The sequence below is a fragment of the Trachurus japonicus genome, chromosome 10 (assembly GCF_045865225.1).
Source record: "Trachurus japonicus isolate A0001 chromosome 10, Traja_1.0".
NCBI lineage: Eukaryota > Metazoa > Chordata > Actinopteri > Carangiformes > Carangidae > Trachurus > Trachurus japonicus.
In genome coordinates, this window is record NC_140916.1 from 8,546,094 (window position 1) to 8,568,047 (window position 21,954).

At 41.4% G+C, this 21,954-nt stretch overlaps 1 protein-coding gene across 16 annotated transcripts in view; it reads left to right on the top strand.

The window, feature by feature from the left end:
* The window catches only part of prom1a (prominin 1a), a 94,735-nt gene that overhangs the window by 29,750 nt on the left and 43,031 nt on the right, over positions 1-21,954 (top strand). For 10 of the 16 annotated variants that reach the window (XM_085789158.1, XM_085789172.1, XM_085789157.1 and 7 more), the window contains exons 2-4: positions 10,893-10,951; positions 11,503-11,529; positions 16,812-17,017. In XM_085789158.1, coding sequence (XP_085645284.1) covers positions 10,893-10,951; positions 11,503-11,529; positions 16,812-17,017 — 292 coding nt within the window. The remainder of the gene's footprint in view (positions 1-10,892; positions 10,952-11,502; positions 11,530-16,811; positions 17,018-21,954) is intronic. The other 6 variants (XR_015036866.1, XM_085789164.1, XM_085789171.1 and 3 more) reach the window with 1 other exon arrangement.

Below are 21,954 nucleotides of genomic sequence, written 5' to 3' on the forward strand. Positions count from 1 at the left end.
CAGTTTTTTGTGGGAGTGATATCTCTGGGGCTCCTCGTGGGAGTTTCTTCACATTTGGCGCAAACATTCAGATTCTTTCTGGCTTAAATCACGAGGCCGTAACTCCATATCCTGGTTGAACCCAGACGAACCTGGAGGAGAAGCCGCTGAAGCCGCTGACCTCCAACTCCTTGAAAACCTACAGTAACGTGATGATGACGGAGCAGTGGCATCTAGCAGCTTTTGTTTAAATGCAACAAAGCTACTGATTAGCTACTGTACAGTAATGGTGGTCGAGTGGCTGCAGACACCAGACACTCTCTTACTGTATGTTCTTGGCAAAACCAGCAGAAGCCATCGTTCCTGCAAAATTAGGTAACCCTTTAATTTACAGGCCGTTAATTGCGTGATAATGTCAAAAAATAGCCAAGAAATAACAATTAATTGTGTCATAAGGTCTAGAAATAGCCTAGAAATAACGGCCAATTTCATAGTAATGTTGAGATATAGTCTAGAAATAAGGATTGATTGCAAGGACTTGGTGGAGAAAAATTCTGGCCTTTCCCAAGAAGTTCATGTGTAACCTTTTGCCTTCATGAAAAACATGACACTACTATGAAATTGACCATTATTTCTAGACTATTTCTTGACATCGCTACACAATCAATTGTTATTTCTTGGCTATTTCTTGACATTATCACGTGATTAACGGCCTGTATATTAAAGGGTTACCCAAAATAACGACCAACAAATTTGTTAGCATGTTTTCTGTTGCTTGTATACGTCATCTGGATCGATGCTCTTTCTAATCCGACTGTGTGCAGCAGAGGAATTTGATCTATGTCCATTGGTCACACCTCTTGGAAATCGGAGGTGAATACACCTTCACGAACCCCAAAGATTAAGGTGCAGTCTGCTGTTAGCCAAACTAGTAGTTTTAGGTTTTACAGCAGCAGAAAGGGGAGAGTTTGTCCGTCACAGTACTGGATTGTCTTTCTAACGACTGCCAGAGAAGCGAGTCAGTACATTCAGTACAAATGTGTTTTCCTTTCAGTGCTATGATAGGAACGCAGTGTACACCTTTAACTCTCCATCAGCTTCATTGTCAGCCGGACCCGTCTTTGTGACATTTACTGTATCTCAGAGAGAAAATGCCTCGATCTCCCACAGGGACAAGATTATTGGCTTTTTTTCATAGTCTGTATGTTACATGATCTTCCTGAATGGCTGATGCAGTCGGAGCGCAGTGTTTACAAAGGTCAGTCATCTCAACAGCTCGGCCACAGGATGTCCTCTGGGTTAAAGAGGCCGTCTCATAACAGAAAGATCGCTGTTCCCATCATGCACTATTCAAACTATTGTTAAAAGGCCTCGACGGCCGAGTGGAAAACGCATTCCATCAAATAATGGAGAGATTCAAAGGCAGAAATATCATTTAACAAGAGCAGGGAACATCCAGAGCAGCTATTTGACCTCACGCCAGTTTATTATTTCAGATGAACATGAACTCCTCTCTCTTTTCTTCTAGTGAAAACATTCATTTAATATGAAATCAGACGTTTCCACACCCAGTGTAGACGTAATGTCCCGGGAAATTATACAACTGCCAAATGGTTTATAAACAGACTCAAGAAAGCAAATAATATACTGTATATATGAGCTGTTGTACTGTATGTAGCACCTCATTTCTAGTTTACTGTTATTTTGTTTACTAACCAATCAAATTGTTTCACCACATCAACAGTTAGTCAGTTTTAAACCTTTTTATTTAGGCAGAGTTCCTGTGTAAAGGCTTGATTTTAACGTTTAAGAACTTAAAGGGATAGTTCAACATTTTGGCAAATTGCCCCATTGCCATAATCCCTATAGTTTTAGGAGTAGGTTTGTTACCTTTAATTGTCCATGTGCTGCTCAGAACTACACTATGGAGGCTATTAGGATTTCTTGGTTTCCCTCATCAAACTCATCAAATACACAATCCAACAACTCCAAAACGCTCTCGTGGACAAATAAATTCATGCAAAACAGCTTATGTGCGTTCCCGTCAGGGAAGTTTTTTGGCAAGCAGTCTCTGAATTTACCTCTAAAACAACTCTGTATGGTAATGTTCTGTTATTATCTCATAGCGGTGAATGTGCAGGTCACAACTTGTTTTGGAGTTGTTGGATTGTGTATTTGATGAGTTTGATGAGGGAAACCAAGAAATCCCATTAGCCTCTGTAGCGTAGCTCTGAGCAGCTCGCGGCTCTGCTCTGCCGTTCTAAAAATAGCTTGCACCGACAAATAAAGGTAACGAACCTACTCCTAAAACTATAGGGATTATGGCAATGGGCCAATTTGCTAAAATGTTGAACAATCCCTGAACAATTCAAGTCCGGCCGCTTTTTCGCTGCAATCTTGCACAGCTGCTCTTTAAGTCTCATTTGCAGAATGAAAAATGGCTGATTAGTATCAAAGCACATGAGTTTATATGTGTATGTATTTCCATAAGTATCACAGATAATATTTTTTAGTTGTCTTGATTCCAAGATCAATGTATTCAGAAAATTTCCATCTTCTAATACGGAAATAGTCAAAGAAAAAAGGAGATATTAATGACAGTGGATTCGCAGGCTGAAATTTGTATGTTTTGCTGGTTTGATGCCCAACACTTAAGTGTCCGATAACGATCTTAAGACCTCATTAAATATGCGAGACACTGAATCTCTGCTGCTCTGAATGAGAATCAGCTTCATCCTTCAAATGCATCGACGTGTTCAAAGGTTTGGACTCGGTGTCTCTCAGGTAACTTCTAGAGAGCAGAGAAACTACAAACTGACAGCAGGATACAAACCCAAACGTCTGAACAAAGATAAGCAAACAGACATGAAGTTATTATTCACAGGGATGTTGCTGTAGATGACAGAGCCAAACAAACAAACACGACCACGCTTATAAAGTGTTTCCCCACAGACGAGTGAGCCGTGGTGGAGTATATCTGACATCTGACAGCTCTTGATCAGAGACCGTGTGTTAAAATAAATAAATAAATGAATAAAAAAAGCTTCTGATGCTTTTTTAAAAAGTTCCTCTACTGAGAAATAATTTGATTTCCCTGCTGTCTGGACTCAGCTGTTTTTAAAATTTAATGAAAATCACATATTGCTGCCATTTCCTACTTAACTTCATAAGAGCGGGTCCCTTAGTCTGTGGCGGTTGCAGCTTAACGCCACCGTGTTCGTCCTCATCGGCAGTCGACGCACAGATGAACTCAGTGTTTATCTCGCTCAGTCACTAAAGACACAGGCCTCAACACTTCTGTAAAAAATCATTTAATCCATGGCACTAATCGCCTTTTTTTTCCATGGACACCCAGAGGGGCTGCTGGGAGGATTAGCAGTCACACATCGCAGTTTGTTTGCTCTGATTGTTTTCCTCTTGTGTCTCTTTAATTAACAAATTAAATACAGTCTTGTGGCACCGGCGTACAACGACTACAGATGTCGCATCGCAACAATGCACACGGCCTCTGACGGATTTAAAAATGTCCTGACAGAACTAGTGAATATTTCTCTGTTGTTGTTTTGTTTTGTTTTATTCCTATTCAATTGTTATGTGACTAATTGTTTAATTGTATACATTTAAAAGAGCACTTAAACTTTTCCCCTTTGACAAGAACCAGCTTAATATTTCAGATAATTAAAAACATTTCTGTTTTTTTACCCTCAAATGAAAGTAGCTTAATCTGTGTCTAAACTAAGGCTGCACATCGATTAGAATAGTAATTGTAATCGAGTGTAGCAGCGTCTGCGTTTTATCATGATTAATTGCAAATTGCACCTCAAAGGGACAGTTTTTCAAGTATTTGATAATGGACAAATGTGCAGCCTTATGCAAATGTAACTTTATTGTACATTAACTGAAAACAATGACAAATATTATTCAGAAACTCTCAATCCTAATTGTATTTAGCATAAATTAACATTTAATAATGACATGGCAGCTCCATATGAGTGCTAACTGTTAGCATAGATGGTTTAGCTTGAGACTGCAGCGGAGTCATCTGATTCAAAATGCAGGTAAATCATGCAAAACAAAAATAATTATCATTCATTATTACGTTAACTTTGAGCCCCAGTCTATTTATTTCATACTATTTCTTTAGTTTTGTTTACCTCTGCAGATCAGAGAGTGTGAATATTGAGACACACCTTCAGCTTGAATCCATTTTATCTGGCAAACTCCACTAACGCAGCTGCATTACTCACTGCAGGTGTCAGATGTCGTCTCTGAGCCTCTGACTTGTGTGTTTTTACGCATTTTTAAACCAACCACAGGAAAACCATATATTATTTACAGTGTATTTGAGTTCAGAGAGCAGGATGCTGATTTGTAACAGACGGTAGGGAAAGCCAAGAAACGAGAAAATCAATCTGGGGTAAAGTGCAGCCTGGGTTGATCACATTAATCTTTTTCTTTTTTTTTAAGTGTTGTGAGGCAGGATGAACACAGATGGTAAATTAGTTGGTAAAGATGCTACAGACGAGTCTGTGCACATGCTGAGGTGACGTTACTGGAATTTGATTTATTTTGACACTGTGCTCTTTATACACACCAAAAATCACACCAAACATGTAATCTGACTTTATGCTGTGTTGAACCAGCTCTGGATTCTTGTTCATGGCCAATTAAAATAGCTTCTTCCTCAGCCGAAACCGAGACAGAGCGCTGCTGGATTCCTCTGGTCGGCGGGCGACTCGCTCCCTTCTGGTGAAACGAAAGAAAAAAATCCATCTTTTCCTGGTTTCCTGCTTTATCTCGTTACGTTGCTGCTGCTTTGATTCGGTTCAGGAAGCCGAGAAGCTTCTTCGAGAAGCCGGCTCCTCCTGCTGCTGTGCATTTACATTTACACTAATTCTCTGCATTTACATTCAAGCTTCTTAAAAAAAAGATCTGTGGATGCATTGTGCAAAGAGAGCGTGGTTTATAATCCATAGAGCATCAGCGTAGACCTCTCAGACTGCATGACAAACAGGCAGGTTCGTCCTCAAAGGACAAAGGTCACAGCGTCCGGGCGGCAGCAGCAGCAGCAGTAAAAGCAGCAGCGAGGCCGGAGAGGAAAGGGTTAACGACGAGCATCAAGTGAGCTCTCGGTTCATGGAGAGGGATTAAACGCCTCTCACTGGAAACAGAGGTTGGATCCAGTCCAGCCTTCTCTCTCCTCGACGCTTTTCTCTCTTTCACCTCACTCGTTTTCTTTCCTCTCTCATCCCTCTGTCTTTGATCTTCCTCTGTCCGTTTCCTCTCTCTCTTTCATTCCTCCATCCTCCCACCGCTTCTTTTATCCCTGATGCTCTCCTCCTCTTAGCCATTAAAAAATAAAACAGCTGCTATAACTCTCTATAATAACTACACACTGTTAACCATTAGTTAAGCATTATCAAACACTTGATTCATCATTTATAAAGCATTGTTCATGCACTGCTAATTAGTATGTAATGTATAAACACTGTTATATATGTAACTCTGGATCAATAAGATCATCTACAATAAAACATCTGTTAACACTCTCACTGACCATTCATACGTCTAAATCAGGTAACACTTTATACAATAACACTATTAAGCATTAGTTAAGCATTAATAAATACTGAATTCTTAATTTATAACGCATTAATACTCATTAGTATGTAGTTCATAAATACAGTTAGTGCTCATCAATGATGAGTAAAAGATTTTTAACTGTGGTTATAAACTACATACTAATGAGTATCCATGTGTTATACAGTAAATGATGAATTCAGTATTCAAAGCTTAACTAATGCTTAATAGGGTGTACTTATTATAAAGTGTTACCCCAAATCATTGTATGTCCGTCATATGTTCATCATCATTTACTGACACTTTATGAATGATCTTTTCAACCACAGACGTCTACTACTTAAAGGGATAGTTCAACATTTTGGCAAATTGGCCCATTGCCATAATCCCTATAGTCATAGCAGTAGGTTCGTTACCTTTAAAGCAGAAGCAAGCGGAATGTTTGTGTTACATAAAGTGTTTGGTCCGAAACACGGGTCTGTCAGTCACTCTGCTCTGCTGTAAGCCGAGGAGAAAACTTCTTGTATACTTCCTTGTATCCTACAACCTTTATCCAATGAGGAGAGAGAACAGCATGAAGGGCTGTGTGTGCAGCCAAGGGATGCGTGTGAATGTGGTGACGTAGGGACGAGGACCAATAGATCCATGGCGAGGGCGGGGACTGCTAACTCCATCGGCTGACAAAAAGTTAGCCAAAACGACCGAATCGCTTACTTCTGCTTTAATTGTCGGTGCAAGCTATTTTTAGATCGGCGGAGCAGAGCCGCAAGCTGCTCAGAGCTACGCTACGGAGGTTCATGGGATTTCTTGGTTCCCGTCATCAAACTCATCAAATACACAATCCAACAACTCCACAACGCTCTGGTGGACAAGTTGTGCCCTGCACATTCACCACGCTATGAGATAATAACGTAACGTTACGAGACAGAGTTGTTAATTAATTACATACTTGTGTTAATTAATTACATACTATTTAGTATCATTGTAGGAAAAATGACAGATTTTTAAATAATGCTACTTCTTTAATAGTTAAACCTGTCAATTAGCTTTTTTCATTTTCTGTGTTGAAGTGACATTGAGTGCAAACTACCTTTCATTCACTCTCCTTTCAGACACACACACACCCTCTCACTAATTGGCTTCAGTAGCAGCTCTCTCTCTCTGAGTCCCTCACTTTAAGGTGGTCAATACAACACAAGTGGTTCTGGGCTGTCGACAGTGTTTTCTACTGATGTGAGCACTGAGCTTCATGTAAAACTAATTTACACCGACTAACAGGCTTCAGAGAAATTGCACTGCCGCTGGGATTAGACTTAACTCTGGCAGCGAAGCCCTTCGTTAGTTAATGTTGAGGGAGGTTTGCTCTCACACATTCAACCTTCAACACCACTCAGGCTCCAGCATTACAACGACACTGTATCACAGCTGTTGATGTAGAAATGACTTTTGAAACAGAGATTTGAATTAGATCTGATATAGTTAGTCGATTAAAAAGACAAAAAAAAAACAATTTTAATGATTTATTCTGATGATTAATCAGTTTTAATGATGAATCGTCATACTGGAGAAGCTGCTGGAGTTCCTGACTGGTCTCTGCAAAGTAGCACCCTTTTATCTAGTAGTGAAAAATATCGATCAGTCAATCAATCATCAGCAGTTGCAGTTCATGCATTTAAATCAGAGGAGACAGGAAACAGGCAGAACAGGATCCTCTGTAAGAAATGCTTTCCTCACTGTTCTAAGGGACTGATTAACTGATCAATTTGTTATTGATCCCTCATTTAAAGTCTTCTCTTTTGAAGCTTATGTCCTGTCTAATTTTGAAACTAATGACTATTTTAATTATCCATTACTTAAAGGGACAACAAGGAGTTTGTATTTGGTTATAAAAAAAAGTCTCATATAAATTTGGATGAATCTACGTTACCCACACTTGTTAATGGGTCCATTTTCGATAAATATATCGTTTTGTCTCTATCGTTATTTTGTTATTATAATTAGTGGTGGAAATGCTGGGCGAGCCGACCAGCGTTTCCTTACTTTTGGTTTCGCGGGCACTGCCCGGCGGGTCATGGGAATAACGCCGCCGAATTTATGGTCGGAACTACGACGGTATCTGATCGTCTTCGAACCTCCGACTTTCATTCTTAATGAATGAAAACATTCTTGGCAAGAAGACCGTCTTGCGCCGGTCCAAGAATTTCACCGTGCGTGCGGAGGCTCATGGGAAACGTAGTGACAACACTTCGCTTTCCACAACTCCTCGTTGTCCCTTTAATCGCTACATTCATTTAGAAAACCTTCAGATATGTTGTTGATGTGTCACAAACTAAAGCTACATATAAACATCAAATATTTGGTAATTTTATCTTTAAAAAAAACTTGTTGATTCAAACTATCAATCAATCAATCAACTAATGGTTGCAGCCCTAATCTTCTCCAACTCAAGATCAACACGAAACCTCTCACATTATGACATATTCCTCCTTCTCATGCTCTTGCAGAGACCTCGGTTACAGTTTGCTTCCTGTGGGGACAAAGGGTCTTTAAACACACCATCGGCCCCAAGGTCAGGGGCGTCTTTGAAGCAAACACAAAAAGCTCCACAAGAACAAGAAAAGACGATAGCCGGGCTCGGGTCGCTTCCACTTTTATTTTCCTCCAAAAGGCCGGATCGTTTTACATCTCAACCCCCGAAACGCACAATAGCGAGAGTCGTCAGCCGTCCCAGGGCGGAGGAACTAACCTAGAAGCTGGAAAACACTCTCGCTGGCAGACTGACCTACAAACCAGAGTTGTGTGTGTTTGTTTGAACACGGTGGGAAAATTGTGTTTCTCACACAAACTTCAGCCGACTATCAGACTACAGGAACATGCACCTCACACACTGTCAATCAGATAATCCTGTATCAATAGATGTTTACACACAAAGACAATTAGACGTGATGATCAGCCTGAGTCTGACGTTGAGCTCCTCTCTGAACAGCCACAGTAACTAATTCAAACAGGAAAACCCCGGAGCCGCCTCCTGTTAACACACATCTCAGGTTTTGGATAACAGGAACGAATCATTAGTCTGTTTTTGTGATGAATACGTTCTTTCTTCAAAAAAAAAAAAGGAAACACTGCAATGCAGGAGAAGGAAAAGCCCCTGTGTGTTTCCTTTTGCATCTTATTTTTGGAAAGCCTCCTGCCTCTGAGAAGTCTTACAGTCTCTGTCATCAGTGCGTGATGAGTCACACCCAGCACAACTCCAGGTGTAGATGAGAGAGACGGGACGCCGACGTTCTGTTCACAGGAGATCGTTTGTTTGTGTTGGTTTCTTGTGATGTCTAAAACAAATCTTTGAACCAATAGAAGATTTCACTGACTATACTTTATCCTGTGTAGTTGCATTTCAAGACACCCCTTTGTCACTTCCTGTATGCAAGCGAGCGGCCGCATGGGTCAGTGCGAATCTGCTGATTAAGTCCACCTCAAAAGATCGAGCAGCGCCGACGACCACACTCGAACGCATCGCTTCACAAACAATACGGTTCAGTCGGTGCACGGTGAACAGAGCTGCATGTGTACCCGCTGAGAGAAAACACTCAGAGCTGCACAGTCTGAGGATATTTGTGACATTTTATCGTCACAATCGGGAACAAACGGCCAAACTGCTTCATGACCCCCAAAAAATATATTTACATAATCTGCCATATGAATAGATCAATGATTTTTTCAACATTTTTTCCTTTAATTGACAGGATAGTGAAGAGAGGCAGAAAAGTGGTTGAAGCACCAACTAAGAGCCCGTCCACACGGATACAGGTTTCAGTGAATCCGGATACGTTTTTTTTTTTATCGTTTCAGCGTTTCGTCCTGACATAAACAGCGTTTTGGGAGACCCCAAGCGGTATTTTTTGGGGAAATGGGTCCCATAGTGGGAAAATCTCAAAACACCGCCCCAGTGTTTTCATGTGGACACCCAAAACAAATCTTTTGTGAAATGATGATGTCATACGCCCCACCGCTCTAACCTGTAGCTTGAGCCACACCGCTACACGTTACAACAACAACAGTCGACTACTGTCGGGTCCCTAAGTTCGGACATTGAAAAGCTACTACAGATTCACTTTTAGGCTAAAATGGCATTGGTGCATAGCCTGTATATTTTATAAAATGCACACTTTTCTTGCATTTTTGTATTCTCCTTTCTTTTTTAACTATATTGTATGATGTGTGATATGGACCTGTGTCTGAAATAAATCTTATAATCCGGTTGAATCGCTCCTGTTAAATCTTCACCGATCGACACATGTGCACTGACACGACTCCCAGTCAACATTTAATCGACCTATAATGTTTGGAGTTTGAATACAGCGTGTATGTGTGGCAGCGTGGTGTACGCAGATGCTCCTTGAAATGATGCCATTTTTACAGAAAATATTTTCAATATGAAAAAGAAAAATATGTTTTGGGTGAAGCTCCATGTCCGTGTGGCCAAGATGTCATTTTTCACCTTGATAAAAAACAATCCCAGTATTGATGTTTGGTATTTGATGTGTTGCCTCTGCAGAGTCTCAACAACACCAGCCGTGGTGTCAGTCCACTGATAAATAACATGAGAGCTCTGTGCTCTGTCAGACTTGCCCCTGTCTAAAACCCAGCAGGGAGATCGAGGGGGCGGGGGTGCGGGGGGCGAAGTGACACTGTGGTGTCAGACAGTGGATCTGGATTTCCTGACACCATCTTGTCAAAACCGTCAACGTGCTGCTGCAGCTCGACAGAAGTAACGTCTCACATTAGCCATGTTCTGCAGCCGGCTGATGTCGGCTCAGGACAGTTTCCACATCGAATCCAGTATGTAAAAGTGTGTCATCAATATGAAATGAGTTAGAAAATAAAATCAGAACAATTTTTTTAAAAACTAAAACCCTGAAAACAACAAAAACTTGATTTTGGGCTCATATGCGCAGCCTTTAGGGCCCGGAGGCTGTGGTCTGATCTGCCTGAGGGAGTTAGACTGAGTCAGCGTCCATTTTTAAGTCTTGTCTGAAAACATATCTCATCAAAATTTCCATTAAGTGTACTTAATGATTATCTGTTTTTATTCTATTGTGTATTTCTACTGTTTAATTTTTTAGGTGTTATACAGATAAAATGTATCATGTTATCATTACTACAATCAATATTGTTATTATGGTGCTCATGGTTGGCTCTGGGCTATAACACACTTTACTCTACATGTTACCAGGTAGATTTGGTTTATAATGAATACAGATAAAGGACTCAACTATGCATGTTATTTTCACTACAGAAAAAATAACCGGTGTTTGTTTCCTCTGTTGCAGATCTTATTGTCAAACTGGCAAAGGACAAGTTTGGAGCCATTCAGACTGAATATCAAAAGGTAAGAGAGCGCTTGTGTGTCTTTAAATTGTTGTTTTGCTGTGCCTACAGTACCTGTCTGCTTTAGTGCATTTTGTTTTGTTTTTTTCTGATTGGAAATAGCAATCTACCATATAAATTACAGAGTTACAGAGGAAACATACCTCTGTAGTCCACCATGTATCTGGAGCAAGGTGTTGATATCTTTTTGCACGACAAAGCAAACGCCATATTTCCCCCGACGCCCCAGAAAAACAATGGTAATTGCTTCTTCTGGCTCAACCTGTGAATATAGAGACAGATACGTCATCGTGTGAGTTTTTATGGAGCAGACCCTTCTTTAAGCTCTTTGACCTTCTGGTGAAATCTGCTGCCTGTGCTCTGTATTTCAATGTGCAGCAGCTACTGTATGTGGATATGCATGCTGGTGTGCTTTAATTTCTCTTTCTCTCTCTTTGTTTTTTCATCCACATGTTTTTTTTTTGTTGTTGTTGCGTGGCTTTGCTCTTTCTTTGACGCTGAGTTTGCCTTTGTCTTCTGCATGCCCTCTTCATCTGATCTGGCCTCCCTCAGCCAGAGAACATAGTGCTGACCCTTCAGGTAAAGTCTGCACACTGGACTCACAGTCAAACCCTCCCACACCCCACAGCCCCCACCCTCCCCCTCCTCATCCATCATCCTGCCCCACTGTCCACAGTCACTGGGGTTGCACATCTGCTCTTGTTTCTGCCACATTCATGACAGTAGCTACAGGTGTATTTTGATCATTGCAGTAAACATGATGAGTTGTGCAGCCCTGTGACTTTTAACCCAGTCATCAACCCCCACCCATTTGGCTTTGGTCTGAACTGTAGCCCCCCTATGTGAGCGAGCAACAACGCTGACAGCGTCACCAAGGCTCGGTTTAACACTTTGAAATCAAATTCAAAGTTTTTAGAGGGAAAAACCAGACAAGGGATTCAGAAATGAATAAAAGACGAGGTTGAAATGAGCTTCGTCTTTTATAAAAAAAAAGCAATTTCTTGTCATTGAGTTTGATCCACCTGTCTTCATCAGGATAAAGGCACTGGTTCTTCTGGGTGAGAAATAAGAAACCTGTCATCTGTCAATATGGGGTTTCAGCTTTTCTAGTTTCTCTCTCTGTCCTGCTGAATTTGTGAGATCAACAGTTTCAGTTCCACAACTTGATTTTCATACGACTCGGAGTAAAGGTTGTGTTCAAGTGTTGCACAGCGGTCACATTGAACTGCTTCAAAAAGTCCTGCTCAGCCATCTAATTTGCCTCTCAGCCGTATTAACCACCCTGATACTGTATCCTCCCTGACCACAGCAAGTATAAGCCAGACGTGTACACACACTCACACACAGTTGATCTTGTGCACGCTGATGTTTGCAGAACTCTGTAAATCTTCACACTCTGACCTCGACCACTGTGACACACTCAGCTTCTGCAGCACAACCAAAAGATAAATAAATAAAAACATCTGTCCACCACAGCGCTCAGGAAAGAGGCAAAACAAAAACTCTCCAGGTGCATCCTGTCGCCTCCGTCTCAGTCATGAGTGGGAGGACAATCAGTTTTCCAGCTGCTCTGGAAATATTAAATTTTTGGTCACAATACCTGAAGCTGCGTTCAGTTTTTTGGGCACAGTTGAAATTCTGTGTCATGCCGTTCTGGCCCATCGCACATGGGATAATGAGACACCATCCTCCCTTTGTTTTTACAAATTCCAACACAAAGAGATGCGTAAAACTAAGCTACAAAATAATTTATTACCAAGATTCACACAAGAAAATAAAAGAAAACATGTAAAATGATAAAAAAGCTTGTTGTCTCGTTTCAAGCTAGTCTAAATGTTTAATATGTAAATAGTCAACTTAATGTTTGTGCATCATCCATATCAATATCTGCTTTTATTTGACTAAACAAAACCCTGTGCAAGTCCACATACAACAGGGAATAAAAAACAGCACAGCACATAAAACAAAACTGTTTTTCTTCTTCTGGAGTCACAAACCTAAAGTGGTAAAATAGCAGCAGATTTCAGATGAGCACATGGGGATTTATGTTTGTTATGTTAAATAGAAAATAAATGTTTAAAACTTTGGTTAAGCCCATATTCCCCAGTTCCCTTACTTTTCATACTTTATATTTCTATAATATAGATTGAAATTGGCCATAAAGACCAGGCTGTAAACATATTTATTAACATGGGAGTCCATGGGGACTCGAGCCAACCTCTAGTAGTAACAATGGGCTCTATGCACAGCTCCACCACTTCCTGAATTTAAGGCAGGTCCTTCATTTCCTGTCTTACATTATTGGACAAACTGATTAATCCAGGTGTGTCTGAGTAGTCACAATGGTCAGACACACCTGGATTAATCAGTTTGTCCAATAATGTAAGACAGGAAATGAAGGACCTGCCTTAAATTCAGGAAGTGGTGGAGCTGTGCATAGAGCCCATTAGGGCACTTGCAGTTTCTGTCACATCCTTGTTGGCTTCATTTCTAAGATGTTTTTAAACTGAAGCCACAGGATCTGTGTGAGTCAAAACAGGACGCACAAAGTCACAGTCACAACATTTGATTCATTTCACAGTGGCTCTGGTGTCTCAGGCGTTTCAGGAGTGAGGAGTGTAGGAGCGACACCATCTTTCTTTCTCTGAGGAGCCTTCAGCCGAGCCTGCGGCTGCAGCTGCTTTGATTAAACCTGATTTAAAAAGAAATGGCCGTCTTCACCTCAACCCTCCAGTTTGTTCTTGTTCAGGTCACCTTCTTCTTCTTCTTTTTTGGGCACTCGCCAAGGCCCAAGACAAAGCTACAGTCCAGAAATAGTCAGAGCTGCAGGCCCTCTTGAAGAGTGATGGAAAAAATAAAAGCTCCCCCCCCTTTTTTTTTTTCTCCGACCTTTTTTGTGAAGATTCGCCCAATAACAAATGGAGCCCAGGAGCAGAATGACAATGCAAGCGTTCAGATTTGCACAGTGTCCTTAACAACTGGGCTGACATTGGTGCTTTTAGTTGACATGGGACGTGCACACACTCACACAAGCTCCAGTGTCTCCTCCTCCTCCTCCTCCCCCTCCTCTTCTTATACACTTTTCTGCATCTTCACAGTGCTGCTGTTTTCCTCTCTGTTTGCACTGACCATGAAATTCCTTTAAGGTTCGAAACGCTGCTGCTGAAAGTCTATTTTTCTTCTTCTTCTTCCTACATCTTGTAAATGATATTCCTGACACAGCCAGAATCCTCCTCACTCATCCAAACGCGGGCTTTCATAATTTGGATTACACTCACCACTGGAGATTTCCAAGTTTGCACAAAGATTTCCGAATGAGCCCAAGAAGAATATTTCTCTCTGAAACGTTCAGAAGCCATTTCATTTTTTTTTTCCTCTCTCTCTGTGCATGTTAAAAAGCAAGAGCTGCAAGTCCCTGGAGGCGGCAGGGTCAATGACCTACGAGGACGATTAAGATTAGTGTGAATCAGCGGGGAGAGCAGGCCGTCCATTCAGGAGCACTGATAGCTGCGCCGCTTTGATCCTTTTATAATGAGAAGCCATTGAACTTCATTGTGACAAGTTACATACGGTGTGGGAATTACCAATCCCCTATTCAATTTTGCCAATTTCCAAAGCCTGTGCTGAGTGCGGTTTAGATAGGGGCAGATTAAGTAGCAGAGCTGTGGTACACGACAAGAGGAGGTGGAAGAGCCGAACCTGCCAACAGCAGCAATTTAACTCTCTCAACAAATCAGGAGGAATTTCATAAGAAGTCGTGTAAGAACTCCCCTCGAGTACTTTCTGATGTTCAATCAGAGTCGAGGATTACTGAGACTTTGTGATGAGGCATGTGCAGATGTCACGGACAACTATTCAGGGAGATGAGGAGGAAGAGGAAGAGGAGGGGGAACCCGAACGCAAATAAATAAGAAATAAAAACATTCAGCCGAGCCGTCAGCATTTCTGTGCTCACACTAGCTCTCTGACCTCTGTCCACCAACTGTTTAACCCAAACAAACAACTGCCCTCTGTGCAAGTGCATGTGAAAACAAACAACGTAGTTTAAAGGAGACATATTATGCCCCTTTTCCACAAATTAAAATAGTTCCCAGGTGTCTTAAAGACAAGTCTGTGACATGCTTTGGTCAAAATACCCCAAAGATCAATCATCACAGCTCTTTTCATCCTCTCAAAACAGCCCTGTTCAGAACGGCTGGTTTCACTGCCTGTCCCTTTAAATGCAAATGAACCACTGCTTGCCCCGCCCCTTCTACTGGTACCAGGTAGGGGTGGTATTATGCAAATTCAAAAACTAGTTACATCACTGAAAGACATCTGAGGGAACAGCTCATAAAACCACATGGATCTCAACCTAGTGAGCCTGGAAATTACAGATTTTTTTTGTCAAATCTCACATTTTGGGGCTGGAAGGCAAGACAAACACCCAAATATATGTTAAATAGCCTTCAAAAAGTGATATTTCCATAATATGTCCCCTTTAAGGTCAGGTTCTGATTAGTTTTTGCCAAATCAAACCTAAAACACTCTCAGTTTTCTGCACTCATTTAGCTGGACTTGAAATAAATCCTCTCTACATGAAGGTGTGATGGTCACTTCCAGTTCAAAGTACCGTTAATTCAACCCTAATGGTCATTTTAGAGGCTCTACTTTATGAGTTGTGTGAGAAGAGTTCAGTCTTGCAGCCAGGTCGATATAAACAGGACGGACAAATTGTTACGACCTCCACGGAGGACCATGTAATTCTTCAATCTCAAACTGGAGTCGTGAGGTTTTCACACCTTAAAATGTCACTAAAAAATCCCATTTGGAGCCAAGTGACACACGTCTGTCACTGCCCTCGGATCTTTTTTTTTTTTTACCTATTTCACGGTTGCTTAAACTTCCCTCGCATCCTTCTGCAATCTTTTCCAATTTATCAACGGAGGAGATCAACTTCTTTTGCAGTGAAATCATTAAAAAAGGGAAGAAGTTCACTGAAATAGGTGTAATTATCTCACCACAGGAGCTTATTTAGCTTCTCATGGGTTGAGTTTTGCTGCAATGCATGAGCTGCCTTGTCCAGTTCCCACTGAAGCAGGTTTTTTTTTTTTTTTTCATCAGAGACGCCGTCTTTCTCTTTCATTAGAGCAGGAAAAAGAAACTGCACCACAGGGCTGCATGGATGGCTCTGACTCCTTTGAGCTTTCCCCCCCTCCTCCTCCTCCCCATCATCCTTCAACTCTTGTTATCTTCTCAGTGCATTTTTTGCACTTTATTGCACTTTTATGTAAAATAAAAAAAGAAACAACCTTTAAAAGAGTCACTATTCACTGTTGGGTCCAACCGTGCAGCCGTGTGCCACAGACTCTTTTATCTTCTTGTGTAATCGTGTACTTTATAGAGGTGATGATTGAATTTGCTTGTGGTGTTTAAGACGTGGAAAGAAAAGGATTCTCCGGCAGTGAGTAGTGTTACGCAATGTGTACATTGTTTATCCACAAATCCCCTTTGGACAAAGAGTAGAGAGAGAGAGAGAGAGAGTTTCCTGCAGTGGGATCCTGGCAGATATTTTTAGATTTGTTGCTCATTTTATCCTCTGCCTCCTTGTGTGTGTCCTGCCTTCTCCTCCTTTATGTCGTTATTAATCTATCCTTTCTTCTCTCCCTCACTCCCCGACTCATCTGCTGTCCTCTCCTGATCCAATCCTGCTTTTTCTCAACCCCCCTCCCACCACCACCACCACCTCATCTCCCGTATTTCTCTTCCTTGATGATGCCTCTCTCTCCTCCTCTCATTACCATTACCCGTTATGTTTTATTATTCTTCATCTCATTTTTTATATTCTTTCCTGTCATTCCCTCCCGCCGCTGACCCCCCAGGCCATCTACTACGAGATAGGCTTCCTCGTGTGCGCGGCGGTGGGCCTGCTGTTCGCCGTCCTCGTGCCGATAGTCGGCCTCTTCTTCTGCATGTGCCGCTGCTGTGACAACTGCGGCGGCGAGATGCACCAGCGCCAGAGGAAGAACGCGGACTGCCGGCGAGGCCTGCTGGGAACGCTGCTCTTCTCCACCTCACTGGTCATCACGTGAGTGTGACGCATTCGCACAAACACACACACACACACAGACACAGACACACATGCATGCATGCACAAAAGCAAAACAAGAGGAAATAAACTCGCAAGCAGACGTGTGCTTTCTGGTGGAAACATGCATTGTACACACACACAAACACAGATTATATGCGAGCTACGTCCCTGTCTCTACAGTTGTGCACACACATTCCTGCAAAAAACATACTGTACACACACTACTCATCATATGTGCCCTTTTCACACACACACACAAACTCACGCACACATAAATGCTGGTCATCAGCCTGTGCTGCCCCTCCTCCTCCTCCGCTGCTGTTTTCTATATATAGTAAAGTCCTACTGTAGATACTATGTGGCAGCAGCCGTCATACTGCTCAGCCTAAGCAGCGGTCATTAAAACCTGCAGAGCATTGACACTGAAGCTTTTATTTACTATATTTTATTTTATATTAAATGGCTCATAAGTTTCATTTGTTTCTTCTCCTACTCTTCTTGCCTTGAGGGTTTCTTTACAGCACTGCTCCAGCTGTCAATTCCCTTATTTTAAATACACATTGTAAAAAAATTTTCAATGGTTTTCGTGCAATCGTAAAAGCTTTGGGTGCAAATCCTCGATTGTAAATGGTAAAAAGCAATATTTATTGTTTCAGTCGAGGAATTTCAAGTCGTATCTACGTCTGTTTTCTCCATTTGCTTCTGATTTACAATGAAAATCACTCTCATCACTAACGTTGGCTCTCCTTTAGAGTAGATACTCAGTAAATAGACAGTGACAGCTGCGCTCCTCCGGAGGATCCTGGCTTTAGATTCAGATTATTCTTTTTAACTGACATGTATCCTACAGACGGACTCGAGGGTTAATTCTCCTCATGTTGTGCATCCACCGTCCCGGCAGAGGGAAAAAATAGAAGCAAAAGAAAGTGATAAGATTGTAGCTCTGACAGAAGATGATGAGAGATTGTGGTCGGAGCAGGAAGATTTCCTGGACTTCTGAAAGTTTGAATTATTATTTTTTGTTGTAATCAAGGAATTTATCAGTAAGATGGCCTTTGTTTTTTTTATTAATCCAAACTATCATCGCTGGTTCAGGATTTCACACAGTATTTGACTCTTTACAGCTTATGCACATGAAATACTTATAATACAAAGATGAATCTATGTAAACGCTGCTCTGCTGCCACTGAAATCTGTTATTAAACCTTTGCTTACTAAGAAAAGATGCATTTTTTCAATTTAAAATCAATCCTGAATGAACCACTACATGCAGTTTATCACTCTGCTCATCACTACTGGTGGCAGAGTAAAACATGACAGACTTCAGTTTCTATTTATAAAATCCTAAACTGCATCATGTAGCTATCACTTCCTTATTAAACTCAGACTCATCATTTGACCCATTTAAGTGACTGGCTAAGACTCGACATCCCATAAGCCACATGGGGCACTTAACTATTATTTCACTACCCAATACAACTCAACAACAACAACAGCAAACGATTGGTCAATGTAAAACCATGACCACAAGCTCCTCTGCCTCTGAATGTGACTGTTTTTATAACTGCGTTATTCTGCTGTTTGTTTATTCTCTCATTAGTTGTTTTCATGTGTATTCGCTCTGTGTTAAGTGCACTCGCTGAGAACTAGGGCATGCCCTCAGTGATTCTTCGAGATTCATATAAACAAAAGGTGTTACCACGGAGCAGCATCATCAGTGTAAGAGCAGGTCATTTAAAGTTCACGACGTCTTTATCCAGAATCTTTCCGAACCTCTCACCAGAGACATTTCTATCAAAGTTGATCCAATTTTTTTTATACACATCTGTGCCTGTTGGTCATGCATAATAGAGAACGAATGGAAAAATGTTTCCTCACAGTTTTTAGTGCAAAGGTAGTTATTTTTTGCTGCTGCTGCTGCTACTATTTTCTTAATACTGAAGCAACCGCATCCTGGAGAAAGTGAGAAAGAGGAAGTGAAGCAGGTGATGAGATTTGATTCAAACTGCTGCTGTAGGTAATGAAAAGTGACGGGGGAAGTAAATAGGAGAAGACTGAACAGGTTTCTGGAGTGAAGCTTTGAGTTTTCCTTCTATAAGAAGAAATTGGACCATGGGAAAGTCGGTCCAGTCTCAGCTCCACAGCCTCAGCAGCAGCAGCAGCAGCAGAAGTAGAAGTAGAAGAAGTAGAAGTAGTTGTTGCTGGGGGGATGTAGCCACATAACAATAGGCGACATTTTTTTTTTTCGTCTTGTGCTTGACTGAAGGGATCCAGGAATGTACTTAGTTTGATGTTCTTTGACTTTCTGTCTTCACTGGGAAAGACGCCTGGATATTAGAAATTCCACAGCAATATCCTGGCAGCACAGACGCAGGGAGTCTGAGAGCATCCTGGGTGCTCTTATTAAATCTCCCAAGCCACCAGGCAGAGACGCTGCGGAGGCTCTAATGAAGCAATTACAGGCAGGAGAGGGATGAGTCTACCCAGGGCCTGGGCCCAGACCGCTTTTTACCGCCTCCAGAAAGCTGACAGGCGAGGTGGGGTGCAGGAGTGGCAGGCTGATATTTATTTCCTGAGAAGTGGTAAAAATCGTATTAAGACGGGTAAGAGACGCCAAGGTGAGGGTGAGGACAATAACAAGTCCAAGGATGAGGCAGAAGAGAAACAATGATATATTACAGCGCTCAACACTGAATTATGTGCCACAAGAAGACGTTACAGACAGTAAACTACATACACATGTCTCTCTGCATGGAAGTTTTACATCACTTTGGCGGTATATCTTTGAAGCTGAGCTCTTTATTTGATCTGTAATATGGATTTATCTGCCTCTAACTGCAGCGTGCAAGTGTTTCACTTCTTTCAAAATGATAAGACGCAACTCGTCGTACAGAAAATTGTGGTTATATATATTTTCCTGGCAGCATCAGAGAGCGAGAAGCCTTCAAAGTTACCTTCAAATAACATTCATCAAAATACAAATAGCATATGGAGCACCCATAGGGTGACTGAGATGGCTTCCCCTGTGCTTCTTAATTAGATTTATTTTAATGCACCTGCCAGAGAAAGAAACGCACGGTGCATCCAAATGCACAGGATAAATGTAACTCATAAATACTGCATCCTGACTTTATATTGCTCACTCCTGAGAGCTCCTTTATCTAATTTCGTGAATACATGGCCGCCACTAACAGCAGCTGGTGGGTTTTAACAGCGCTGATTAAAAATGTGGGGGGGGACCTTCACTGATTGATCACAGACCAGTGCAGCATTGTATTGGAAAACTGAAGGTCTTAATGATTCAGTCAGGTCAAAGAAAAATCTGAATTCATCCAGGAAACTGAGTTTTCTGCCGCATTCAACAAGTTAGCGGCGCTGTTGTTTCTTTGAATCTGAAACAGTGCTGTGTTCTCTAGTTTTGGATTAATCCTCTACTCAGGTAAACAACGAAATTGAAAAACGTGACCAACTTGCAAAGTTCCCCTTTAAAATTAGCGTTTTGGAAAAGGACTCACTGTTCAGATGATTTCCACAGACTCACATCTCATAATTAGAGATAATATCCCTTCAACAATGACAGTGGCATTTCCACATCAACTCAAACTAGTCAGGTTCAGGTCAAACAGCCGACTATCATTTTAAATAACGATTTCTGCAGATAAAACATTTCCAACTATGCACACAGCATGTAGAATGGAGAAAAGATGCAAATGCAAAAATAAATTATAGGATTTTAAGAATCAATATTGGATCATTCAGACAAAACATATCAGAGTTAGGTGGAAAAACTGTCTGTTTTCTCCAGCCCTGAATCGTACACTTAATTTATACATCAGACACTGGAGTTAAACCAGCAGCACATGACCCAGAGAGGAGTAATTATACTGAACTGAAGAAAAGAAAAACTTGAATAAATATAAATCTGCACCAGGAAAGATGAAAAGAAGATTTCACCCGTGCATCAACCCACTGTGGTGAAGGTGACGGGGTCAAGTCCTCGAGGAGCTGCCGAAGAGCGGTGGCTGTTGTTGTTAAACGTGAGTGAGTAACGTTCACTGGGGTTGGAGTAACGCTGCAGGGATTTGTGGGTTTGATTCACACACGGATGCCGCTCTCTCTCTCTCTCTCTCTCTCTCCATCGCTGAAAAATGCACGCAAGGCAGCAAGCACTCCATCCCTCGATTGCTCCGGCTACAAATGTGCCGCCTGCCTGACTAACACAGTCAGCGTGCGATGCGATCACATCGAGCAAACGTGCAGCAGATGTAAAGTTCATTCTGTGTCGCCGTTTGTCTTTTTTTTTTCTTTTTTTTTAAATGCTGCAGGCTGAAAAATCATGCACAGCCTCGTGGAGATAAACACAGTGTTTGGAGATCTAAGGACATTAACATAAACACTAATAATTTCATCAGAGCCAGATTAAAGTAACACTGTGATTAGTGCAGCTGTCTTATTAGCAGCTCTTTCCTCAGGTTAAATTAGGTGAATGCAGATTGAAATCTAAATAAGCATACACTGATTAACAGGCCTTCATTAATTATCAATCCTCCAATTACCCCAGTGTTTAAATACATCAGAACGATTTCTCTCGCAATCTGAATCTGGGAACATAAGGTAGAAAACACTGAGTGACGACTCTTAACGACCATCATCCTCCACTCAGAGGCAGATTCACAGCTGGATGAACTGGAGTCGTTACAACAATGTGGTAATAATGGATTTACATAAACAGCCTTGTTGTCGTCACTTTTTGTCTCTTCTGGCTTCACTGAGCCTAAATAACCTGAATTAAGGAAACAATATGTTTTGTTGTTTAGTCTCCGTTTTCAACTTGGCTGCGCAAAAATTGAACTAATTGGTTCAGACAGTCGTCGTCTAATCAGCAACATATGAAGACAGAAACACAATGTTATCTGTTTTCATGTTGATCCATA